The following is a 16,295-nucleotide window of genomic DNA, read 5'->3' as shown; positions in this document are numbered from 1 at the left end:
CAGAGACAATCCTGTTGAGCATCTTCCACATCACTTAGAACTAATTTACTGTATTACGCTGATCGCAATAAACACAAGTGTCTTTGCATGTCAACATGGATATTTGAAACAGAAAATAAAGTAAAGCTAAAACACTCTCAACATCCCTGAGCTACCAAGACAGCAGCAGCTGGTGTACAGTTGGTGTAAACATCCTCACAACAGCCTATCTACCAATGAGCACAACCTGCTCTATGCCAAGGACCACAGCCAAGGGTGGAAGCACGAAGAGGCATTGTGGGCTCCCCGCTCTGAGCCTCAGAAACTGTGGCATGCCACAGTCAGAACAGCGACCTTGTCAAGCATAGGCCTGACATGCCGGTAGCCAAGAAAAGAAAATAGGAAGGCCAGGAAGTTATCTTAAAAACGAGATTTACACACACACACACACACACACACACGGAATAGCAAAGCAGCTGCCAGGGGGGGAAAAACACTAAAAGCGGTAAAAGAAATCTCCTAAGTGGTAGTTTCAATCCTAATCAGCCAAAAAAGGGGCATGCAGTCCTAAGTACAGCTTACAAGGTACTGTTGTTCTTTATAAAAATTACTCCATCATAAAAATAAAACAATACTTCAATGTGGATCAAGAGCAAATGTGTGGCTTTCTGGGCAAAGAGAACCCTTGTGTAGGGCTTCATCTCTGAGGAGTAACTACGAGTTGCCAACTCTTGATACAATTCGACTCTGCCCTGGCCTCTGCCTGTACAGACATACACTGGCGGAGAGAAAAGACTAGAAAAGCAAAGACAGCCCTGACTGTGATGCTAACCCTACATTTTGCATGGTGTGGTTTTATAGCCTCCAACACAATGTGGGACTTGGACTGTGGCTCAGCAGAATACTGGATATGCTAGCTTACATTCAGCCAAGACTACTGGTAAACAATCCAAATGTAAACATGCACACACACACACACACACACACACACACACTCAGACACGCACACATACATACACACACACAGAGACACACTCATACACACACACTCAGAGACACACACACATTCAGAGATACAACAAACACACACACACACTGCACACACTCAGAGACACACACACATACATATACACTCACAAAGATACAACCTACACATACATACACACACACAGAGACACACACATATATACACACATACACACACTCTGACACTCAGAGACACTATTACACTCAGACACACACATATACACATACACTCAGAGACACACATACATACATTCAGAGACACACATACACATGCACAAACACATATACATACACACACAAACACAAATACACTCACACACACACACATGCACCTACAATCAAGATATAGTGAAGCAGCTGCTAGGAAAAAAAAATATTACTACTTACAGGACAGTCACTCAATTTTTACTAAGAAATAACACTATGTAAGAAATATTAACACTACTTTTTATCACTCTAAACAAAAGACCATTATACCTGATTAATAATTTTTCCTTGATATTCGTGATTATTAGAAATTCAATTTTATCTACAAGGGCTTGATTACAAAAACTAACAAAGTATTCTCTAAATAATGAAAAGAAGACTTAAAAAAAGAAATTAAGTTGGTCAGACATATTTGGTATTAAAATTTTATTCTGCAGGAAAAGCAGCCCATAGGTGTCACATGGCAACCACCTAGCAAATCCACTCCCCAGGGCCTCCCTCACAAACACACTCAGCCAGTCTGAAAAGCAGCAAGCGTGGCTGCATTTTGAAAATGTTCTCTGGTGATTCGTACCCTTGCTGAGGACCAGTGCCATCCAAGAGGCATCCTTCCTTATCCACTGACTGACTACAAGCATCCTAATGGGCTCTGCTGCTGCTGAGCTTTGTGAGAGCCAGGCACACAGCCATTAGCAGCAAAAGGGAGAGGTCCACACCCCAGAACCTACCCTAAAGAGACTGTTAGAGGTCTGGTAAAAACTATTCAAATGACATGCGACATATTCCCAAATATTCTATACATGTTTATTTTAAAAAGGGTGCCTTAAAGTCTATAAAATATATAGCATATAAAAATAATTTCTGTATTAATCCAACTCCAACACATACATGGTCCCTTAAAAGATTTTCATTTCATCATCAAAAATGCACCTTAGCTATATTTCATAGTACTTTCAAAATTCAAGAATTTTTAAATTTTCTAGTAGAAAAATTTCAGTAGTCATCTAAGTAAAACAATAAAGCTAGGAATGATGCCAATAATACTTGAAAATATAAAATGTCTCAGCTGTGCTGTGTATCCTAGGAACCATCTTCATACTATGATAATCCCAAGTAGTTGCACTTCCATTTAAGAAAAAAAAAAAAAAAGCACAAAAATAATTCATAGAAAAAACTTAAGTTGGATATCAAATGAAATATCTGAGGTTCAATTCACAATATCGTATTTCCATATCACAATGTAAACATACACTCTTATGAGCTAGCAACTTCAATGACACCAGTCATTACTCCAAGAAGATAACGTAAAAAAATTCTCAGTGCAGAAATCCTTATCAACCTAGGTTGTTATAACAGACTTAAGACAATTTTAATAAAAATCACAATTTGAATCCCATAATATAAAATGATCCTACAAAGACTTTACATTAAGATTAAAAGCTTACAGCAGTAGCCAAGTTTTCCTTTTGTTCCTATTCTCTAGTAAATGCTTTCCTTTGATTAGCTTTTACAATGTCATCCGGAGATGCTGATTTGAAGTCAAATGGCGTTATTGCTACAAGAGGACTTATTTCTTTGTCTGACACATCTTGAACTTGTCTACTATAAAGGAAAGTCTTGTAGAGTTCAAGAGTGTGCCTTTTGCAGCTTTTCACTGGGTAACGAAGACACAGCGTTGAAGCAAAAGCTGAAGGCCTAGCAGCAAGGGCCTTGGTCCACGACACAGACAAAGGTGCTTTCCTAGGAAGAGAGCCCTTTTTGTTTTTCTTACTTTCCTTAGTAGAACTGGAATTTTCCCCTAACTTTGAACTTAGAACTTTAGCCTCTGGTATTGTAGCAACTGAGAGGTCAACTACAGGCTTTGGGACAGGCTCTGGAGTTTTTATCAGGACACTAAGATCGATATTTGAATCAACTCCAGGACTCCTCATTTCAGATAAACTAAGCTCAAAGGAGTCTCTCTTAATCTGAGAGTTGTCTAGTTCAATCGATTTTGCAATCAAATCAGAAAGGGACAAATTCTCCAGGTCTCTTGTGGGAGAAGCTTTACAAAATGCCAATGAAGACAGAGAGCCTGTTAACTCCGATACTGTGTTGGAAACCTGAGAGCGGTCTGCCAGGTGTGCCAGGGGAAGGGAGCCCAAGCTGGCAGATGGGCTACACAGACCAGGCAAGGTGAAGCACTGGCTGCGACTGTTCTCTCTGTGTTCCTCAAACAGGTCAGCCAGCGACGGACTTCCACATTGGGAAAACAGTAAGCTGTCATTTTTCACAATATTATTCTTGGCACCTTGTCCAAGCTCAGTGCTTATATTGGAGTTAAAATTGTTTTCAACTGGGCTAGATAGGTGCAATGGGTTATTTAAAGTTCCCAAGATGCTCTGCATTGGAATACTCCGAAAATCAGGTAGTGAACTGCTCTGAACACCCAAAGAACCACTAGCTGCTATGTTCCCCCGCATTAAGGACTTTAAGTCTGGTATTCCTTTGAGAGTAAAATCATCTTCAGGAGCACACTCAGATGGAGGAGGACGCAACATATCAGCATCTAGAGTCTTAGGGAGCTGGCTCTGTGTACTGTCTGAGGGTGGCAGTCTGACTGATGGCTGGCTTGCACAGGAATCTCTTGGCATATCATCAATCAGGTGAGCTAGAGACAGCTCTCTTGTTAACTTACATGATTCTAGTTCCTTTTCACTTTTGGGTCTCTCAAGTTTCTTTTTTCTATGAAGTAAATATTGACTTGGCACAAGTGAAGAACTGTGTGATCCATATTTTGCTACTGAGCTACAACAATCAGATTTGCTACTGCTATCCAAGTGATTTTCTGATTGAGAATAAGACTGTTGAACAATTTCGGGTGAAACTTCAAAGGAAGAAAGTAAGACTCCTTACCTTACAAGAGCCATTAATGTTCAGACAAGTGAGTTGACATTCGCAGAAGGCAGTCACAGCAACCAAAAGGAGACATGAAATGAGGCATTTAATTACTAAGTGCTTCCCTCGATCTTGACATAAGTAAAGCGATACTTGTTCAATATGAAGGAATAATACCTCTAACAACCTAAGGTGACCTTCATACTATGTTCACTGGAGTGTGTAATGGTAAGTACCTATGTTCTAATTGTCATGAATTTACTAAATCATCAATTTCATGAATGTGAAGCTCTGTCATAGTGCAATTATCATGATTACCTCATTAAAACTTCTTTAAAAAATGTAAAAAGTGGGTTGATTTTGTTCTATTTTTAACACATTAAAAACAACAAGCAAATAACAGCTGTGATTTTCTGTGTTCCAGGGACCATCATCAATACAGAAGACATCATCATCATCATGATCAATTAAAAGTACATGCCTTTTGATGCCTAACATCAATTAAAAGCCCCTTCCCCACAGAAACGCACTGACTTCAATAAGCTGTATGTAATTTTGCCGAAGTCTGCTCCCAAAATTGAAGGACATACTAATCCAGTTAACAAATGATCATACTCCCAGTAACAGAAATCATGCCAATTAATACAACTGTACGTCAGTTGTCTATGTCCACAAAATTCAACACCCCAAAACCTACACATTTAAAACTAAAAATCTACTCCTGTTTTCTTACATGTTAGCTAAAAATCAAAGTGTGAGGAGTAGAACTTCAGTACTTACTATTACTTAATGACACTTCGATACCATGAAATTACAATTACCCATGATGTAAGTACAGAGGGATTTTTTTATATTAAGGACTGGGTTCACATCTCTGTCTCATCTCCTTAGGATTAAAAATGGCAACAGTTCAATAAGAAACTAAGGAAAATGTTCTCTCTAATTCTGTTTCCTTTGTGCTGTTGTTACACAAACACTGAAACAGGAAGGGTGAAAATTCCCAAGCCAGAGGCTAGAGTTGGATCAGTGGTGAGGAGCACTGGTCCCACTCCTCCTGCAGAGGACCCCAGCACCCACACACTGTGTCACATCTACTGACTCAAGTTCCAGGGACTGGATACCTTCTTCTGACCTCCAACAGCACTGCACATGTGGCGCACAGATATAAATGCAGGCAAAATACTCATTCATACAATACAATAAAATTTCAAAACTTAAAAAAACTGCAAACTAGAAAGCCAATTGATAACAAGTGAGCTAACTAAAGCGTCCAAGCACCACAAAAGGGCTGAAAGAGAGCGCAAATGAAAGCATACCTTTTGACAGCTTTCCTGCAGGCACAGCTCTTTCGCTCTTCCCCTTCAAATTCTGCACACTCTCTTGTTCCAAGACCATGGACAAAGCCTTCTCCACATCAAACTTGTGCTGCAGAATTGCTTCAGTCAATATGTCATCAGGCACAGTATCCCCCAGGACCTCTCTCATGTGATCCAGGCATGAATAAAGGTGAGCTAGAACAAAAGAGATTAAACAGCTGTACTATACAGCATCTTAAAAGAGCTCTAGATCTTCTCATTTGCCCAGAGAATTTTAATTATACTAGGATATTCAAACTTTCCTTTCTTTGGTAGAAATTATTTGTAATGGTTATATTTTTTCCTATGACGTAGCTGTCTTCTCACATCTCATTATTATGAAGAAATCAAGGTAATCAATGTTTCTGAATAACACCTGGAAACATATATAGACGAGTATACAGTAACACCCACTCTTGGTACAGGATGAGGTTGCACTATGTCTCCACAACAATACTGCCTACTGGTAAAAACCACCAATGGGCAGAGCTGAGTGGCGGGTCAGAGGGCGGAAGCAGGCACACTTCTCCCAAGCACCACGCTGGGCAGGTCAGATCAGGCCAGAACTCCAGCTCCAGAGGATCCAATCAATACCCTCTTTGAGGTCTATAGGCACCTCGATCTACTCATGTGCACATGCCAACACAGACATATACACACAATTAAAAATAAAACAACTTTTTATAAAAGTACAAATGGAACACTAACATTTGACAGTGATGGTGGAATTTATAGCAATCACTTCAGCATGCCTAGAAAAGGGAGAGGGACTATGAACTTGGAAACCACATACATGACTTGGTGAACCCAGTTCATCACTAACTATTTCTTACATGTCAGAAATTACTACTTTACAGGTTTTTTTCAAATTAATAATGATCTTTGCAGAGCCAACAAAAATCATCCTCTAAAGTTATTAAAACAATTTAGCATGAAAATCATCAAGTCCAAAAAATTAAGAAGAAAATGAACATTCATTTTTAGAACCATATTTAAACCTGGGATTCTGTTGGTTAAAGATTATAAAAAGTCAGTATAAAAAGTTAGTGTAACACATATCAGTCTTCATATACTTAAGAGTTAAAAATGGGACAAGGTACCTAGAGGCTAAAGAAAACAAATCCTCATTCAGACATTTACAGCACTTGAGATTTTCACATCGAGCATCTCCAGTCCTCAGGGGACTGTGTTTGCCAGGCATGTTGTAGTGCAAGCTTCATGCACCCCAGGAGCTCCGATGCTGAGCATCTTATTTGAGGCATTTCTCATCAAGGCTCCCTCTGTAAATGCTGCATTGCATGCCTCGCTGTGCTTTTAATTATTAAAGTAAATTCCTTAAATACCAGGAAAATCTTTTCTACCTCTGTGTAAGATTTACTTTAAAAGGCTGATAGGCTTTTCCTGTTACTAGGGAATTAGTATGTGTTGGATTAACACATGAATTATTGAAATTGAAAGACAATACTTGCATAGCTAGCATCAAGAGCTCTAATAATAAGTTATAGGATCTAATCTCTAGACAACCATAAAGAGAAAGTATACTAAAGGGGGTGAAAAGTAGAGACTATGCAGGTAGGTTGGTCTAATTAATCCATATCCTATTTGTGTCCCTATAAAATAAAACTTACTAATAAGGCCAGTCATATTCAGTATGTTAATACAGTGCCTGCAAAGCATTAGTGAAAGTGGAACACACATAAGCCTGTATGTATGTAGTTCCCTGTCAGGCCAGAGAACCAGCCTTCTTCCTCAATATAACTTGGACTTTTGTAAGTCCTTAATCATTGACTACGGAAGCACAAAGAACTTCTACTCTGCTTCTGCCTTATCCCTCAAGACTATGCTAGGAGTACAATGAAACACTCCAAGTGTATACACTAACTCTGCAATCCACCAGATGTCCAAGTGAATCTACAGAGTTTGACAAATAAAATTTAATTTCTTCTATCTTTATTGTTTCTACATTCTAATTTTATATATTTATGTCTTCTTTCCATTTATCCTGATTTTGTTAGCACCTGGCATTAACAACATATTTATTATTTATTTCATCTGTAATGAGTGTTCTGCCTGCATGTATGTATATGCATCAAGTCCAAGCGTGGTGCCCACAGAGGTCAAAAGAGAGTATCTGATTCCCATGAAACTGGAGTAATGGATGCTTGTGAACTGGACCCAGGTCTTCTAGAAGAGCAGCAAGTGCTCTTAACCACTGAGCCATCTCTCTAGCCCCAGTAGTTGGTGTTTAATTAACATTCAAAGATCAGCTTACAGACTCTATTTCTTTCTGTTTCCAGATTAATTACATATAAACCTACAAGTTAAAAACATGTATGAAAAACAATTCAACTGCAAAGGAAGTGCAAACCAGCTCAGCCTCACTCTTCATAAACAGCATTGCTCATCAGCTCAGCTCTCTATCCATCTACGGCTTGAATGACACCTGAAGCAATGTCAATGTGCAATTTACTTGTAAAAGAAAGCCAAAATATAGCCTTCTCAAACGTTTAAAAGAGTTGAAAATAAGCAAACAACCAATGCTGTTACTCTTTATAGGTTCTACCTTGAAACATCACTCACACGGACATGACCACCAAAACAGTTGCAGGCTGTTACTCTGGTCTTTAATGCCTTTTTCCTTAAGCTTCTGAGAAGCCATCCGTCTTGTAAATAAAGCAACTCCTATCACTTAATCATCAGCTCTACAAAAGCTTGTGAACAAAGATTCTTAAAATTCTTTTAACAAATACCTGGACTTTTTCTTCCATGTAAAAGATGAAAGAATGAGAAAACTCAGAATCATAAATCCTGTTACTCAACAGCTATTATGCTTAATGTAATCAATATCTCAATCACAGAGACTTCTCACAAAACACATAAGACAAATTTTCCTTCAAAGTATAAGATATGCTTGTATCATTGCTGTCCATAATCATGACTATGAATAACTTCAATAAAATTCACAAATCCTTACTTGGCAAGTAAACATTTTCCGCTAATGAAGACATGTATTTTTAAGAAGGCATACCTTGGTCAATGTCACTCAACTGGTGACTTGAAGACTCTCTCAGATCTTCATAGCCGTACTCTTCTACTGGGTTGTCACGTCGAGAGTAAATAAACTGAGCAGCTGGAATGAAAACAAGAAGTGCTGTAACACAGCCAGTTCCCAAGGTTTCCTCACGCTACAGCACAAGTTATGATAGGGAGGGGCCGTAGCTCACTGGCAAAGTGCGCCCCTAGTATGTGTAAGGACCTCAGCTTGATTCTCAGTACTGAAAACAAAAGCCAAAAACTGAAAATTCTGAGGCGAAGCAGATGGCTCGGGGTTAAGAGTGCTGTTCTGCAAGCATGGTGATCTGACTGTGCATGCTCATGCAGAACATGCTGAACAGCAGCAGGGCTGCACATGCCTGTAGCCCCTGTGCTGGAGGACAGAGAGAGACGACCCCCAAGAGCTAGCCAGCCAGCGGAGCCTCAACAGCAAGTGTACAGCTCAGTGAGAAACCCTGTGTGAAGGCACTAAGGCAGAGAGAGGAAACCCTGAGGATGTCCTGGTCTGGCCTCCGCACGCTCATGCACAGGGAAAGGCATCTGCACACCTGCATGCCTGCATCACCCACTCACTCACTCATGCACACACACACGCATGCTTACACATTTACATACATATGCACAAGCACACTCAAGCACGCACGCAGGTGTGCACGCACACAAAAGCACAGCACACACATGTACATACTCGCACACACGTATTTTCATACTCACGTGCACAAGCACACTACACACACACACACTTTCACACACACACACACACAGGCATGCACAAATTTGCATACATGCATACACAGCACAAATAGGAACATCACTCACAGTGGTCCATATTTGACAAGAGTGATGAAATTAGAAATATTCCAAGATGATAGTTCTACAAAAAGGTCCTTACGACTAACCACTCAGTAATCCCTTACTCGTCTTCCTTCTTTCCCCTAATCTCCAAGACCATTCCATTAAAAGTCTCACTAGACTTTCAGGGCGAAGCAGAAGTTATGACTTGCAAGCTCCTGCACCACCAGCTAGAAGCCTCTGTTTCTGGGGCGTTCCCTACTGTCCCACCTTCCCAACAAAAAAAAGAATCCAATGTCAGACTCGCAGACTCATACTATGGCCACTGTTCTAGATGTCCTTGCTAGTGGTTCAGACGGCCACGGAGGTTAGCAGAATAAGGAATCAAAGAGGCTGAGGTCAGGCAGGCGGCAGAGGGTCAAGGACACGGGCAGCCCAAATCCTGAAGTTGAAATCAAAACCCAGCGGCAACTACTACAAATAAAAATCAAAGCAGAGCTGAGAAAGTAACAAATGTACAATACTTTCCCTTAAAATTTTAAATCTCAAGTTCCAGGGCATTTTCTGAAAGTTTCCCATAGTAAGTTTTAAGTTTAAGAATTCTGACATGCTTGAAAGTCCAAGAATTCCAAGTCCAGAACCTGCCTGTGATCAACTCGTAAGTGCTTCCACATAGTAACTTTGTGTGCACATTAAAGACACAGCTCTTGGCATCTTCCCTGGAGCATCTGATAAAGTGGCGCTGGAAAATAATTCTCTGTTCTTGCACCACACCAGGGAGGCTTAGGGAGGCCTAAGAAACACTGTCCTGCTGGCAGTGCTGGGGCATACCTTTGATCCCAGTTCTTGGAGGCAGGGACAGGTGGATCTCTGAGGTCAAGGCCAGCCTGGTCTACAGAGTGAGTTCCAAGACAGCCAGTCTAGTTTGTACATCATCATCCGTCACCTGCTACCCGATATCTCCTTCCCGTTCAAATACCTCCAGTCAAAGCTCACACAGACATAAGATAAAAAAGACCTTTCACAACGGGTTCCCACTTGCCCTCCAGTTTTCTCTCACATTGTAATTTATATGAATTTCGTGAGTCTCCCAAAACAAACATCACTCAAGAGTCGCTGTCACTGCTGGACCTACATGCTCCCCAGTTCTTCAGCCCCACTCAGCCCTCCTGCCGAGCATGCTCAGACTTAGGACAGATTCATTCTCTACCCTCAGACTACAGCAGCACACTGTCAGAACAGGACCTTACACAGTAAAAAGAAAAAAACAAACTGTTCTGTTTACATGCAATTGATGCTGAGTAAAGGTTTAGAACTAAAATATATCAAAGGACTACTTCCATTTGCGCTGGCTGAAACAAATCCACTATTCAAGTTGCTTTTCCTGGTTCTTTGCTATGAGTGCCCTGACATGCATTCAATAATCAGTATGGAAAATTTTTCTAGAGTAAATTTTTAAAGAGTCGCATTTAAAAAAAAATCACCTATCGTCAAGAAAAGTATGCTTAGAAATCAAAAGTACATGCACTGTGGCTAAAGCTTAGAAGTTTCTATTAACTGGGAAAGTAACTCAACTCCAGGCTTCAGTAGACCACGAGTGTAGTCTGTTTGCCTCCTGAATGACTAGAAGAAGGTAGACTTAGTATTCCATTTAGCTCAGGAGGAGAAGCACTCTTGTAAAGAGTATGCAGGCACTGAGGCGCCTGGTCTTGGCTGTGGAAGAAGTCTGTGCACATGTCTGTGAGCCGTTTTCTTTACCTAAACTCTTTCCTCCCCATCTGCTTTTGCTCCTAGTATTTTATTTACTACAGCAATGAAGAAGCCAACTGGGACAGCCTATGCTGGCTGGAACTTGACATCCAACCCAGGATAAGCTGAAGTCTGGGCCTCCCTGCCGCAGTGTCCCCAATGGTAGGATCACAGCTGCCTTGTGTGTGGCCTAGGTTACTTTTCCGTGCGTATTCCCATGAGATAATTCCAACGAGAAATGAAGAGTGTTGGAACAGTTTGTTATTAAAGCAGCAGCCTGTGGCAGAACAACAGGATCTGCTGCCGTGGCTTTGCTGGCTGCTTTGCGAAAGAGAGCCATCTTTATGAGAGCCGTCACTGCTGCTGTACTCTGAGGTGATGTGACTGCTGCATCACATTTCCCTCATCCCGGACTGGTTTTGGAGGTGGTGGTGCGTTACTGCTAGCAGGGTGATACCAGGAGTCACACCCTGGATCTCTCACATGCCTACTAAGCTACAAGCACGCCTACTAAGCTTTATGCCCCGCCCTGTAAATGTTCTAGAAAATAAGATTCCAACTTACATACTTTTATTAAAAGTAAATTTATCACATAAGCAAAACCATTTAACTACCTCCTGTGTGATGAAGTCAACAGACTTCTGACTGTGCAGAAAGTAACTCATACTAGGGTGTCAGCAGTGTGAACAATGCCAGACACAGGTCAAGTCTGTGATCAGCCATCAGTAAGCCAGGCCAAATGTGCAAATCTCGGGAGAACTTCTGCAAGAACAGCTGCCGTGCAGTTAGCACACGAGATTAAGTGTGGCCTGTCTGCAGACGTGGGTCTGTTTGTGAGCAGGCTCTGCTGGACCAACAGTCCACGTTCATACATCCCATCCTCAATACACCCTGTCGGGCCTCTGTAGCATGCTGGCCAAGAACTTGCTATATACACCAGACTGGCATCAAGCTCACAGAGAATAGCCTGCTTCAGACTCCTGAGTGCTGGGATTAAGAGTGTGTGCCATTACCGCTAACAGACCTCAACTTGTGTAAACCTCTCAAACCTGTCTAAATACTACTATTCTTTCCCTAAATAAATAGTTCCCAAATGCCAGTCTAATATTCAAGAGATTCCTGATATAAAATTTATTACTGTCTGTAGAGGTTTTAGAATTTCACTAATGGTCCTCTATCATTTTAGCAGATTTATATTAAATTCATGTTACATAGAATATTAGAAAATCAAAGTCTTCAAAGCTTTCCTTAAACTGCTTAATTTTTGTTTACTATGTCTCAGCTCTTATAGTACAAGCATGAGGTTCTGAGTTCAAAACCCTAATACAAAACCCTAATACCCATCAAGGCCAGGTTGCCCACGCACATGTCTGTAAACCCAGTGCTCTCTGAGGATTGTTGGCCACCAGCATAACTCACAGTTCAGTGAGATCCAGTCTTAAAGAACTAAGGGGAAGCACGGTACAAGATCCCTGAGGGCCTCCTCTACAGCCCCACGTAAACACAAAAAAAGCATGTGTACACGGGCACTCGGGTACACACATACATAAAGGTGCTCATGCACATGAACATGCAGACACAAACACATGCACACAGGCACGCACACACATTCAAGCACACACACGAAAATAAAAACAAAAATTACTCATGGGCAATGAAAGTAGTGTAGGTGAACCTGGTGGGACATACTTACAAACCTATCTAAGTGTGGCCAGAGCTGGGGAACCACAATGAGTTCAAGGCCACCATAAACTATGTCAAGTCTATTTTTTTGTTTTCAAATACACTATTATAAAAACTTTAAATGTTAACATGTGTGCTCAAGAACAGATACACATATATATGTCTTTATCAACTTACATATTATAGTCTCATGAACATTCTGGCCCAGAATGGCAATCACACTTACTTGACATTTTTTTTTTTAATACCTTACCGGTTGATGGTGAAATACAGTAGTCATCCTCCACAGACTGGCTGTACAAATCATCATCTTCAAAATCTAAAACACAAAACAGGTTCATTTACAAGTTAAATCGGTCTTCTTACTAATGAGGAAACGTCTGAACTATCTACAGAGTAAGTTATAATATCAACTTTCAATTTCTTGTCTTCAAAGTACAAAACATGAGAAATTACTACAGCTCCTTCCTGGCAACACTTAGTTGAGCTAAGTACCTGCCAAACATGTACACTAAACTAATGTATCTATAAGTTAACACATCAAACTGTTTAAAATCCTGCAAGGAACATAAATAAATAAATAAATAAACATTATAAATAAAGTTATACCATAAATAAAGTTATACCAGAGACATTTCAGTACAAAGTGTGTGGACATCCGCAGCTTTCTCAATCCCAGAGAGCTACCGAACCAGAAAAGGCTGACCACAAAACTGTATGAATGTTCAGCATGGAAACAGAGCGGTCTGGGAGCCCATATGAACACAACTCAATTTCCCAGGAACAGACCATTCAAATCAACTCTAAAGGACGGAGTTGGCCAGCTCCCTAGGGCATTCACACAGCAGGAATAGCATGCTTAAAGGCTAAGACCAAATCCTGTGCCAAAGAAAATTTGTATGACTGCTATTAATGAATAAAAATATGTGAATCAATGAAATCAAACTGTTATCCCAAATTTAAAAATGATATTCACAGACATAAATATATATATATACACAAACACACACACGTTATCTTTAGATATTACCAATCACTTTTACTAATTCAGCTGACCTAAAGTGCTACAATACAAAAATATGAAGAGAATTCTTCCCTGCAATCTTCCTAAAGTGGCTCATTTATTCAACAAAATATTGGAGTGATTTACTACACACAAGGTATCACACTACACCTAAAATTAAAGTAAGGCTTTGAAACCAGTGGAGACAGGCTGCAGATGAAGCTCAGTTTCTTGCCCATTATGCACAAAGGTCACCCAGCCCTTGGGAAACAGATTCAGAGGCAGGAGGATTAGTGGTTCATCATTCTTGGCTATACAGTGAATACAACTCCAGCAGGGACTACATGAAACTGCCTTAAACAAACAAACAAACAAACAAAACTAGTACTTGAGGCAGTCACGAACAGCACTCGAAATTACACAGAAAAATAAAACAGGTGTTAGACCAAAGAATCACCAGGTTTTAGATCACAGACTATAATGAGAATACTTTTGTGATTTTTTACTTATTGAAAGTCCAAAGGGAATCCTAAGTGGGAAGAGGAAAACTACACATTGAAAATGAACTAAACTTTTCTAAGCAGGAAAGGAAAAACATTCCAGGACAGGACAGCCTGGTTATGATGTCACCAATTGTTACAAAGAAATATAACCTGCCCTCAAGTAGCCAGGGCAGGAAGGTATCTAGTACTCTCGTAGGACAGGGCAGTTCTCCTCAAATAATGCACACAGGAATCCTGATCTTTCTGATTTTACATAGCTCCCACAGCACTGTCATTACGCCACATGGAATCTCTCATGCTTTAACCACCTGTCACTTTTAAACAGCCCTCATGAGTGGTTTTAAGTACTCAGTGGTTTTAAGTTTTAAGTGGTGTCATGTCACTGCATGAGGAAATAAATTTCTACAGAAATGAGTGTCCTTTATTTCATATCTACAAAACCTCTCCCAATCTAAAGTAATTTCTCAGTGGTAGTGGTCCGAAAGGCATCTTGTACAGCTAGTACAATAGTCTCTCCATGAATGTCTGCCAAGTAAGACATTCCAGATCAACTGGGTCAAAGTCTCCAAAGAGATGCTGCCCAACCCTGCTGAGTACAGGGAAGCTCCCAATCTCGCAGGGGAGTCAATTAACAACCGACTTCTTAAATAATACACGTTCTCCGTTTTAAAAAGCAGTAGGTGTCCTTTCCAACAGTTCACGTGTGTTTTAGTTTCTATGAAGCTTGATGATGCTTATTACATCCATTCATTTTGTGACATACTCTTCCTAAAACTGCTTTACCTTAACCCTAGAGAATATTCACAAGCATATTTTTTTTATTAAAAACAAAATCAGTGAGTCCTTTTCTATGACCTCCCCGCCAGTGTTTCTTTTCATTTCCCTTTTAAAAAAAACATTTACAATAAGTATTGTAAGTCGGTAAGTGAGTAGACACTTGAGCCATTTCAACCTAAATCCTTCCTGTTCCTTACATCCCCGATTTTGAAATTCGTTGAAAATTCGGGTCAGGATAGGTTCCGCAGTCAAAAGGCACGGACACGAGCAAAACATTAAATAAATCTGACAGTTAAAGCAGACCCACGCTAAGCCAGCCTGTTTTATAAACCAGTAACGCCTCATGGACATGTCTGAAGGAGGGCTTACGAGGCAGAGGTCACAAACCGGCTCCCGAGTCCCAAATAAGACAACGAGAGAAGAGGTAGCGCTTAGGTACCGCACAGCATCGGATCCCAACCTCGCCACACATCCCTAGGCCTTGAGATGCTACACTCCCGGGCCGTCCGCAAACGAGCTCAAGCCAAGAGGCCGAAATCACTCAAGCTGCCTTCCCTGGGGCTCTGATGTCCGGCTCGTTTCCCCACCGTCTCCCTCCCCGCCACAGACCCGGGTCCGCGCGGATCCAGGAGGACGTAGAGCGGCCCGGCCGGGACGCCAGCTGGGAGAGCTAAGATGACGGCCCGGTGCGGCCCTGCCACCCACCTTCGTTGTAGTTATAGCCCCGGACGTTCCGATGCCGGGCCATCGCGCACACAGGGCGTCTGTCACCGTCCCTTCCAAGTAACTCGGCTCAGACACCGACGGGGCACCCACCGCGGCCCGGACACCTCTTCCGCGCCATCTTGGCTTCCGCCAGGGCTCGCCGCCGCGTGTCTGCGCATGCGCGACGTCGTACCCGCGCACGACGTGACGGCAAGCTCTCAGGGTCATAGCCGGCCCTCCGGAGACGCATGCGCACTCGCGAGCCCCGTGGAGCAAGGTCCCGCCCATAAGCAAATTGAGTGACGTGGACTTCAATGCCGGAAGTTCAGCAACCTCCACGCCGCTGAGCAGCGATCTTTCGCCTACACCGGCATTCAGGATTATTTTCCAGAATTGCTTTTTGGTTTTTTTGGTCGTCTGAAAAGCTGCCTCTTTCGCTCAATGGAAACAAGGACTTTGTTTCAGCTTTTAAGCTTTAGGTAAACATGATGGGTAGCCAACAAACGTGTGTAAATGTGGCATAATAATTAGTGTAAGCTTTAGAGGGAGGAAGACTTTGAGCAAGTGTTTTAAGTGTAGAATGTA

At 41.3% G+C, this 16,295-nt stretch overlaps 1 protein-coding gene across 2 annotated transcripts in view; it reads right to left on the bottom strand.

Annotated features, from left to right (window-relative positions):
* Hbs1l (HBS1 like translational GTPase) overlaps nt 1-15,876 on the bottom strand; it is a 65,290-nt gene extending 49,414 nt beyond the window's left edge. The window contains exons 1-5 of one of the 2 annotated variants that reach the window (XM_055599294.1): nt 15,711-15,876; nt 12,976-13,041; nt 8,473-8,574; nt 5,406-5,600; nt 7-4,102 (exon numbers count right to left, since the gene is read on the bottom strand). In XM_055599294.1, coding sequence (XP_055455269.1) covers nt 2,685-4,102; nt 5,406-5,600; nt 8,473-8,574; nt 12,976-13,041; nt 15,711-15,753 — 1,824 coding nt within the window. In that variant the 5' untranslated portion in view covers nt 15,754-15,876 and the 3' untranslated portion in view covers nt 7-2,684. Of the gene's footprint in view, nt 1-6; nt 4,103-5,405; nt 5,601-8,472; nt 8,575-12,975; nt 13,042-15,710 lie in introns of those variants that run through there. The other variant, XM_055599293.1, reaches the window with a different exon arrangement.
* Between the last annotated feature and the right edge of the window lie 419 nt (nt 15,877-16,295).

Source organism: Psammomys obesus, unplaced genomic scaffold, assembly GCF_907164565.1.
Source record: "Psammomys obesus unplaced genomic scaffold, mPsaObe1.curated_primary_1811, whole genome shotgun sequence".
In the NCBI taxonomy this organism is placed as follows: domain Eukaryota; kingdom Metazoa; phylum Chordata; class Mammalia; order Rodentia; family Muridae; genus Psammomys; species Psammomys obesus.
This window is presented reverse-complemented; position numbering and strand designations above follow the sequence as displayed.